Source organism: Salvelinus sp. IW2-2015, linkage group LG23, assembly GCF_002910315.2.
Source record: "Salvelinus sp. IW2-2015 linkage group LG23, ASM291031v2, whole genome shotgun sequence".
Lineage (NCBI taxonomy): Eukaryota > Metazoa > Chordata > Actinopteri > Salmoniformes > Salmonidae > Salvelinus > Salvelinus sp. IW2-2015.
In genome coordinates, this window is record NC_036863.1 from 35,356,201 (window position 1) to 35,367,078 (window position 10,878).

A 10,878-nucleotide genomic window follows, 5' to 3' on the forward strand; every position below is an offset into this window, starting at 1 on the left:
TTAAAAATCATACAATGTGATTTTCTGGATTTTTGTTTTAGATTCCGTCTCTCACAGTTGAAGTGTACCTATGATAAAAATTACAGACCTCTACATGCTTTGTAAGTAGGAAAACCTGCAAAATCGGCAGTGTATCAAATATTTGTTCTCCCCACTGTATATTTCAGGATGTTGTGTATCCCTGAAAATAATCTGAATTAATGGAAACATAACAGTATTGAAATCATAGCTTGTCCAAAAAAAAAAGTTGTCAACTTACCCGGTGTCAGGGATTCTAGAAAGATGGGGAAAACTCAACTTTTTTTAGTACACATTTTTCTTAATATTGACAACATTTAAAATATATTTTTTCATAGACCAAAGTATCAGCTATCAGATCATCTAAAGGAACAAACTCCTAATTATTTTAAGTTTTTCTTAAAATGCAACTTAATAACTGGATTTATGTAAACTCCGTAATACACCTTAAATGGTTAATTGAGAAATATTTTTCAAGTCAGACAGGGCTATTCCAAAAAACTACATTATTCATTGTCGCTCGTTTTTGGAATTTTAAACACTTTTTGAGAGTTTGAAATGGACAAGGGCGTTGACAGGCATAGAGCCGCATCTTGTCTATTTCAAATCTTCTCTCATTGATTGAGAAAGGTGCCGAATTACATGATGACACTCGTCTCGATCAATGAGAAGATTTGTACACGTTGTTGTATTACTTCATGAAGCAAAATATTTATTTAATAACGGAGCATTGTCTAAATTCAAATTAACCCCTTGCAACTAGACATTGAAGTTTAGAAGATGGTTGTCTTCCAAGTCGGGAATTGAGGAAGTATGACCAAGTAAAGTTTGGTCGAAAATTTTCTGTGCTCTGCTTTACACTACCTACTGTGTAACTATCAGAACTCAGGATAAGACCCAGATGCAGATAGTTTGAATCARAGAAGTTTATTTACAATGCAGGGGGCAGACAAACGACAGGTCAAGGGCAGGCAGAGGTCGGTAATCCAGGGCAGAGTCTGTAAGGTACAGAACGGCAGGCAGACTCAGGGTCAGAGCAGGCAGAATGGTCAAAACCGGAAGAACTAGAAAACAGGGACTAAAGCGAACAGGAGTATGGAAAAACACGCTGGTAGGCATGACYAGACAAGACGAACTGGCAACAGACAAACAGAAAACACAGGTATAAATGCACAGGGGATAATGGGGGAAATGGTGTAGCTACCCCTGTACTTCAGGTTGGCTCAGTGGAGAAGTCACATAGATTTTTGCTCAACATTTTGATATAGGTCAAATCAAAGGAACAAGCTTGCCTTTTATAATGTGCAAAATGTACATGTACACAAAAATACACACCAATCTCAAAGTAGAATAATTGAATTAAGAAATATAGAAATATTAGGATGAGCAATGTCAGGAGTGTGTGTGTYTYTATATARWMWKTYTATATATATGTATGTGTGTGTGTGATGGGATGTATAGACAATATGGACAGTATATGGATAGAATGTGCAGTATATCTGAAGAATAGTATATGTACAGCAATAGTTAAATAGGATAGGCCTTGACTGGAATACAGAATATACATATGAAGTGGGTAAAACAACATGTAAACATCATTATAGTGACCGGTGTTCCATCACTATGCACTGTACATAGGACAGCAGCCTCTGAGGTGCATGGTAGAGTAACTGGGTGGTAGCCGGCTAATGACAGTGACTAAATTTCAGGGCAGGGTACTGGCCGGAGGCTGGCTGGCGGTGATGGCCTAGATAGAAGTTGTTTTTCAGTCTCTAAGTCCCAGCTTTGATTCACCTGTACTGACCTCATCTTCTGGATGGTAGCGGGGTGAACAGGCCGTGGCTCGGGTGGCTGAAGTCTTAGATATTCTTGGCCTTCCTGTAACACCGGGTGCTGTAGATGTCCTGCAGGGCAGGCAGTGTGCCCCGGTGATGCATTGGGCTGACCTCACCACCCTCTGGAGAGCCCTGCGGTTGCGGTCGGTGCAGTTGCCGTACCAGGCGGTGATACAGCCCGACAGGATGCTCTCATTGGTGCATCTGTAAACGTTTGTCAGGGTCTTAGGGGCTAAACCTAATTTCTTCAGCCTCCTGAGGTTGAAGAGGTGCTGTTGTACCTTCTTCACCACACTGTCTGTGTGGGTTGACCATGGTATAGCCATAGATTCCTGAATAATCATTTATAAATCCGTCTTAAGTTTAGTACAACTGTCTTCCTACACCTGTCTTACTACATTATTTATGAGATARTACATTATTTATGGGTAGGCCTGCTATGATATGATATTCCAATTATGTCTAACACTCCCATTTTGAGTATTTGTAAACAAACGTAATATAACCAAATGTGTAAAACTACTGTATCCTGTTGAGCTCATGGACCTTGCATCCATAGCCCCCTATACAAATTTTAGAGTGGTAACATTTCCCCAGGCCCATCCTTCTGCTTCATATACAGTGGGGCAAAAAAGTATTTAGTCAGCCACCAATTGTGCAAGTTCTCCCACTTAAAAAGATGAGAGGCCTGTAATTTTCATCATAGGTACACTTCAACTATGACAGACAAAATGAGAAAAAAATCCAGAAAATCACATTGTAGGAGAAAATAAATCCAGAAAATCACATTGTAGGATTTTTATGAATATTATTTGGCAAATTATGGTGAAATAAGTATGTTGTCAATAACAAAAGTTATCTCAATACTTTGTTATATACCCTTTTGTGCAATGACAGAGGTTCAAACGTTTTTGTAAGTCTTTCACAAGGTTTTCACCACACTGTTGCTGGTATTTTGGCCCATTCCTCCACGCAGATCTTCCTGTAGAGCAGTGATGTTTTGGGGCTGTTGTGCACTCCTTCGTTGCCCGGGCGGTGTGTTTGGGATCATTGTCATGCTGAAAGACCCAGCCACGTTTCATCTTCAATGCCCTTGCTGATGGAGGCGGTTTTCACTCAATCTCACGATACATGGCCCATTCATTCTGTCCTTTACCACGGATCAGTCGTCCTTGTCCCTTTGCAGAAAAACAGCCCCAAAGCATGATGTTTCCACCCCCATGCTTCACCAGTAGGTATGGTGTTCTTTGGATGCAACTCAGCATTCTTTGTCCTCCAAACACGACGAGTTGAGTTTTTACCAAAAAGTTATCTATTTTGGTTTCATCTGACCATATGACATTCTCCCAATCTTCTTCTGGATCATCCAAATGCTCTCTAGCAAACTTTCAACGGGCCTGGACATGTACTGGCTTAAGCAGGGGGACACGTCTGGCACTGCACGATTTGAGTCCCTGGCGGCGTAGTGTGTTACTGATGGTAGCTTTGTTTACTTTGGGTCCCCTCTCTGCAGGTCATTCACTAGGTCCCCCGTGGGTTCTGGGATTTTTGCTCACCGTTCTTGTGATCATTTTGACCCCACGGTGAGATCTTGCGTGGAGCCCCAGATCGAGGGAGATTTATCAGTGGTCTTGTATGTCTTCCATTTCCTAATAATTGCCTCCCAACAGTTTGATTTCTTCAAACAAGCTGCTTACCTATTGCAGATTCAGTGCTTCCCAGCCTGGTGCAGGTCTACAATTTTGTTTCTGGTTCCTTTGACAGCTTCTTTTGGTCTTTGGCCATAGTGGAGTTTGGAGTGTGACTGTTTGAGGTTGTGCGACAGGTGTCTTTTATACTGATAACAAGTTCAAACAGGTGCCATTAATACAGGTAACGAGTGGAGGACAGAGGAGCATCTTAAAGAAGAAGTTACAGGTCTGTGAGAGCCAGAAATCTTGCTGTTTGTAGGTGACCAAATACTTATTTTCCACCATAATTTGCAAATAATTTCATTAAAAATCCTACAATGTGATTTTCTGGATTTTTTTTTCTCATTTTGTCTGTCATAGTTAAGTGTACCTATGATGAAAATTACAGGCCTCTCTCATCTTTTTAAGTGGGAGAACTTGCACAATTGGTGGCTGACTAAATACTTTTTTGCCCCACTGTACCAAGTAGCTGCAGTAACTGTCATTGGACTGAAACAGATTCTACAGATTTCTGAGTGTAGGCTACTTGAAGAACGTCTTGAGCCTGCATTTATTTAACTGGGCATACAAACCCTATAGGACTGGATTGAGACAGAAGTCACCATCAGTAACTTAAGTATATGTCTTGCTTAGCTAGTACTGTAGGCCCACACACAGCAAACCTCTGGCTGTCAATCAAAGCCATCAGACTTCAACATATGCAGATCACACCTATCTCCATAGAGACGAACACCTGTCATCCAATGGCTTAGTAAAAAAATCTTGGGAGACCAAGAACGTTGTGTATTATACATGCTGAAATTACATAATCATACCATTGTAGTTTACAAAAAAGTATTAAAGTACTCCCGACTCTATCATTTGGAAAAGTGTAAATAAACATCTGCACTGAATGTTGTTTTCTTCAGCTTACTCTTCTCTTCAGTTCCTGTCAACTTCCTTGTAGTCTGAATAGTGTTTTTTGTCACTGTCTTTCTCCATCCAGAGTTGAGACCATGCACCGTAGAAAAACGACTGTGCGAGAGAAGGGCCGTCGGCAGGCTATCCGTGGGCCTGCTTACATGTTCAGTGAGCGGGGCACCAGTCTCACTTCAGAGGAGGAGCGCTTCCTAGATGCTGCTGAGTACGGGAACATCCCAGTGGTGCGTAAGATGCTGGAGGAGTCCAAGACCCTCAACGTCAACTGTGTGGACTACATGGGCCAGAATGCACTGCAGTTGGCCGTGGGTAATGAGCACTTGGAGGTGACAGAGCTGCTGCTGAAGAAGGAGGGGCTGGCGCGTGTGGGTGATGGTCTACTCTTTGCCATCAGTAAGGGCTATGTGCGCATCGTAGAGGCTATCCTGGCCCACCCTGCATTCGGGGGTGGGCTGCGCCTAACCCTGAGCCCCCTGGAGCAGGAGCTAAGAGATGATGACTTTTATGCTTACGATGAAGACGGTACACGTTTTTCCCATGACGTGACRCCGGTCATCTTGGCTGCACACTGCCAGGAGTATGAGATAGTGCACACTCTGTTGATGAAGGGAGCACGCATCGAGAAACCCCATGATTACTTTTGTAAATGTAATGAGTGTCATGACAAGCAATGCCGTGACTCGTTCAGCCACTCCCGCTCCAGGATGAATGCRTATAAAGGGRTAGCCAGCGCTGCCTACCTGTCCCTGTCTAGTGAGGACCCTGTATTCACAGCTCTGGAGCTCAGCAACGAGCTGGCTCGCCTCGCCAACATCGAGACTGAGTTCAAGGTGAGAAAAACACAAAGACCAAGCTTGAGGATGAAGGAAAGGGTTTACTTTTCACCTATGTAATGTATTGGCTTGCTTTCTCTCACACATGCTCTCCCCCCTCTTACTCATTTTGCAATATTTAAAAGCTTTGTGCAGATATTTTTGTGAAAGCCTTAGAGCTGATTTTTGTCTTTTGATTACTCACAGAAATGATTAATTGGGAAGAGATCAAATCAGTTAGTCCATGTACAGCATACTTCACCAAATGACACACTCTAATATTATTGGAACCCGCTGTGAGAAAATGAAGATTGGTCCCAATCTCAAATCGGTCATTGACCGGTTAGAAATTATCYCAATTTCTGAGTGTACTGTATGTCAGACGTTGCCCCATATTATACACCAACATACTTACAGCATATAAAGCATATTTATGTTTTCTTGTGGCCATGTTTTTTGCAATGCAATGTAACTTTTCTCTGGTATTTACATTCAGTTTGCTCTCCCATGCAGATAAGGCACCTCGACTCAAAGAGGAATTAAATTCTGACAATCAGTATCACAACRGGCRGTGATCGGGAGTCCCATAGGGCAGCACACAATTGMCCCAGCGTCATCCGGGTTAGGGGAGGGTTTGGCCGGGGAAGGCCGTCATTGTAAATAAGAATTTGTTCTTAACCGACTTGCCTAATTAAATAAAGGAAAAACATAAATAAAAAAGAGAACAAGTCTAATCCAGGATTTTTATATCCAGTCTGATTCCTGGTACTGTTTTAGGGAACTGTTTATTAAAAAATGATCCACAGTTCTGTCTAATCTTTCTGTTAATTTATACTGATTACAGACCTCTACAAAGAGTTTGGATGGAGGTTTAACATAGACGGGTATAAACACATACAGACACACAAGGACACATACTGTATCCACTCTGTCTGAGGAACACCCACAGAAAGATGTACAAATGCATGCACACACAGTTTATGCACATTTATAAAGACCAACATTATGTGACCAACACAAACATTGGCATGCAAACTCACACCCACACACCCTGCCTGAATGAGATAAGAAAATATACACATTATTTGTCAGTGCAGAAACGGTCTGTGGTTTTCCAGGTTTCTATTGGAATATTTTACATGTAGAGCAAAAAGTGAGAGACTGACATGAACAATTTACCAAAAGGTGTGACCCCTGGGGATTGCCTAATTTTAAATAATTCTCACATCTCTTTTCCTCTCCTTTTCTTTCTCTCCCTATCCTTCTCCCTTTCTCTCTCTCTCTCTCTCTCTCTCTCGCTCTCTCGCTCTCTTCTCTCTGTGTAGAATGACTACAGAAAGCTGTCCATGCAGTGTAAAGACTTTGTGGTGGGAGTGCTTGACTTATGCAGAGACACGGAGGAGGTGGAGGCCATTTTGAATGGGGATGTGGACCAAGCTCTGCCCGGTGATCACAGTCGACCCTGCCTCATCCGGGTCAAACTGGCCATTAAGTACGAGGTCAAAAAGGTTAGCTGAACCACTCAACCTTAATCTGAAATCAAACATGCTGTTTTAAATGTTTCCTAACTCTGGTGTTTGTCTTTGTACATCTCTGTTATTGTGTCTAGCATGATTTAATAGTCTTAAATTTGAATAGCAATCAATCTCAAGAGCACAATGAGAAAGACACTTTMGATTATATTCTCCCAATCTTCACGTCCCCTATAAAGGGTTTATTTAAGAGGCAAACTGGAATGGGATATAAATGAAATGCGTGTTTTACAGCTGTGTCACACCCAACAATGGATTCTACAACACAATAATATGCAAGGTATGACAAAGCAGTCACCCTTTGCCTATGCTTATCAATGTTGTAGTATGTCATAGTTATTTTTCATCATGTCTCTGTAGTTTGTGGCCCATCCTAACTGCCAGCAGCAGCTTCTGACCCTGTGGTATGAGAACCTAGCTGGACTTAGGCAGCAGTCTGTTGGGGTCAAATGCTGGACAGTCCTGGGAGTGGCGATCGGCCTTCCTTTCCTCGCCATCGCATACTGGGTCATGCCCTGCAGTAAGGTACACACAATCCCCTTTCTATTGTGTTCTTAGAATCACTCATTAACACGTTTGTATTATTAATAGTGATATGTTTATATCATGAGGCTGATGGTTGCCATTTATGTGGTTGATTTCCTCTATATCAGTTGGGTCAGATTCTCCGCAGTCCCTTCATGAAGTTTGTGGCCCATGCTGTGTCATTCACCATCTTCCTTGGACTACTGGTAATCAATGCATCGGACCGCTTCGAAGGGGTCAAGAACCTTCCCAATGAGACAATAACAGACCACCCTCATCAGGTGTTCAGGGTCAAAACCAGTCAATTCTCCTGGACTGAGATGCTCATCATGAATTGGGTGCTTGGTAATTTATTCTGGTTTTCAAACAGCTGCTTTTGTGGGAGAGACTTTATTATCTAGTCTATTCATATGTCTTTGTTCCTGTCTCTTCACCATGAATAAAATCTTAAAGTATTCAAATCATACCACTCAAAACAGAGAGCTTTTGCACCTACTGAAAAGCACTCTCTTTATTAGGGATGATCTGGTCGGAGTGTAAGGAGATCTGGGCTGATGGGCCTAGGGAGTACATCATGCACCTGTGGAACGTGCTAGACTTTGGCATGCTGTCCATCTTCGTGGCYTCCTTCACAGCCAGGCTCATGGCCTTCCTGAGGGCCTCTGAGGCCCAGCTGTATGTGGACATGTATGTGCCCAACATGCCCAACATAGACCTGAGCAACGCCTCACTGCCACCAAATGTAGCATACTACACCCATGGTCAGTGACACTTAGAGAATGATAATAACAATGCTTAATCTCTGGCCATTCTTTTGAAAAAGCGGTGATTAAAAAAAAGTAATGTAAAAAGAGGACCGCAACCTATGATATGAAAAATCAAGGACTTGGGACTGTGAGGTTCTATCTGCAAAATGTAGAGTTTTTAAATTAGCATTTTTCAAGTCCCAGATCMCAGAACTGTTTTGTGATGTCTTCCTCTTTCATGCCTAAATAAGTATATCACCTTCCATACAATTATTTTTGATTGACATATGCAGTGTTGTGTGATCAGATTGCAGGTAGAACCTTATATATAGCGCCAAGATAAAAAGGTGTTTGCACAGATGTTTCTCGAGTCTCAGATTTGAAGTACCACCTAATGAGCAATTCCATGTGAATAACATATTTTTTATCAAAATGTCATAGAACCTGAGTCAGTCCCCAGGTSACAATGTGACATTTAACAGCAACCTCTCTCTCTCTCTCTCTCAGCCAGGAACAGGTGGTTACCCTCCGACCCTCAGCTGATCTCCGAGGGTTTGTACTCCATTGCGGTGGTGCTCAGTTTCTCTCGCATTGCCTACATCTTGCCTGCCAATGAGAGCTTCGGKCCACTTCAAATCTCCCTCGGCCGGACGGTCAAGGACATCTTCAAGTTCATGGTCATCTTCATAATGGTCTTCCTGGCTTTCATGATTGGCATGTTCAATCTATATTCCTATTACCTTGGTGCCAAGTACAACCCTGCCTTCACCACGTAAGTGCCCTCCTGCCTGTTCCTGTAAATGAAGTGCTTTAAGTAGAGATGTATGTATGTATGTCTATGTATTCATTTGTGTGTTATTTATTAATGTCCGTGTGTGTGCGTTTGCACGCGTGTGTGTTTTGTTTGATTATGTGTGTTCACAGGGTGGAGGAGAGCTTTAAGACTCTATTTTGGTCCATCTTCGGCTTGTCCGAGGTTATCTCTGTGGTCTTGAAGTATGACCATAAGTTCATAGAGAACATTGGTTATGTTCTCTTTGGCGTCTACAATGTAACCATGGTAATCGTACTGCTCAACATGCTGATTGCAATGATCAATCACTCCTATCAGGAGATTGAGGTGAGACTAGGAACCAATAGGCCTAAACACCACTAGGGAATTCACAGGAGATATATAGTCGGTAATCAATGCTTTGAGGTCAGAGGGGAATTATGTCAATTTACAGTGTGGGTGAGTTATTATACTGTTATGTTCATGTTGTATTCATGTACCATTTTGTGAGTACAKTGTTGTGAGCAGTTATGATAAAATTATCAGACCATATTAGATGAATTGTATGATTGTGCTCCAAACTGAGTCATTGCCCCTCACTTATCACTACTCTCCATTTATATCATGGTCTGTCTCAATCTCAACAGGAGGATGCTGATGTGGAGTGGAAGTTTGCCCGTGCCAAACTCTGGCTATCCTACTTTGACGAGGGGCGTACTCTGCCCCCACCATTTAACCTGGTTCCCAGCCCCAAGTCCTTCTACTACCTAGCCCTGCGCACAAGGGCTTGTCTGGTGAGGCTGTGCAAGGCCAAAGCTCGTCACCATGACAACCAGCGTGAGACAGCCATGATCAATTTGCGATTTAAGGTCAGAAGTTGGCTTTTAGGGAGAGGCTGTAGKCAGTTATATATCTGCCTCTTTAATTAATGAAATTTTAATGGGTGTGTGGTTTCTGTTCCATTTCAGCTTAATCAGTACAGACCTCAAACCAGGACACCAGGGCAGGATGACTTCACCATTAGAAAACCCATCAAACATCCTACTCGATACCAGGTACTTCCTTCATACCAGTCAATTTGATTAATTAGCAAGATCAGACGATATTCAGACATGCTACATTCTGAACTGTTGTCTCTAAAGTTCCCATTCTCTCTATTTTCTTGAAAGAAACTGATGAAGAGGCTCATTAAGAGATATGTGCTAAAGGCTCAGGTTGACAGTGAAAATGACGAAATCAACGAAGGTGAGAATGATTCCTATCCATTATGTAAGATCACAAAGCTGTTGTGGAATACTCATCATTCTTACAGCTGCAAGGCTGTGACATGGAGTTGTAGTGGATTGAGCGATCAATAACCTGTGGTGCATGCCTTGCAGGTGAGCTGAAGGAGATCAAGCAGGACATCTCCAGCCTTCGCTATGAGCTCCTGGAGGAGAAGTCTCAGGCCACAGAGGAACTAGCTGACTTGATCCAACAGCTTGGTGACAAGCTTAGCAAGAATGCCAAYAAACCCTGATGGGAATTGAGGTGTGTTCTCTGTATAAAACCTTCAAACTTAGATTCATAGTGTGTTGTTAAATTCTGGGATTGCACTCCACTTTGAGGTGTAGTGTAGGCTAGCTGTAGTTGTGTTCCTCTATATTAAAATAAATATATATATTCACATTAAATCATTCTGCCTGTAAAGTAGTAGGATAACCTAGGTGAAATGCTGATGAATGTGTGTAGACAAGAGTATTTTACATTTGTAAAAAAAAAAATGTTTGTATTGAAATATTTAGACATTTTTAAATAAAATAATAATTATTATTGAGTAGGCCTGCCTGTATTATTGATGCTATTGCAGCACACTCCTCAGCCTGAAGTGTTCCCACTTGCGCCACCGAATAGCTAGCTTTTTCGTGTGGTGCCAATTGGTAAGACACTTCAGGAGGGTGGTCATGTGTGCTAGCAAGGCAGAGGTCCTGGGTTCGAGCCTCGGTGTGAGCTGAATCAGGTAGTGGTAATCACTAAGCAGGCAGTGTTA

At 42.2% G+C, this 10,878-nt stretch overlaps 1 protein-coding gene across 1 annotated transcript in view; it reads left to right on the top strand.

Annotated features, from left to right (window-relative positions):
- Positions 1-10,661, top strand: part of LOC111950098 (short transient receptor potential channel 7) — a 15,122-nt gene extending 4,461 nt beyond the window's left edge. Inside the window, exons 2-12 of the mRNA XM_023967453.2 lie at positions 4,530-5,292; positions 6,600-6,782; positions 7,167-7,331; positions 7,460-7,676; positions 7,850-8,092; positions 8,585-8,849; positions 9,002-9,197; positions 9,497-9,718; positions 9,818-9,904; positions 10,019-10,094; positions 10,229-10,661. Coding sequence (XP_023823221.1) covers positions 4,530-5,292; positions 6,600-6,782; positions 7,167-7,331; positions 7,460-7,676; positions 7,850-8,092; positions 8,585-8,849; positions 9,002-9,197; positions 9,497-9,718; positions 9,818-9,904; positions 10,019-10,094; positions 10,229-10,368 — 2,557 coding nt within the window. The 3' untranslated portion in view covers positions 10,369-10,661. The remainder of the gene's footprint in view (positions 1-4,529; positions 5,293-6,599; positions 6,783-7,166; positions 7,332-7,459; positions 7,677-7,849; positions 8,093-8,584; positions 8,850-9,001; positions 9,198-9,496; positions 9,719-9,817; positions 9,905-10,018; positions 10,095-10,228) is intronic.
- The last annotated feature ends 217 nt before the right edge of the window (positions 10,662-10,878 follow it).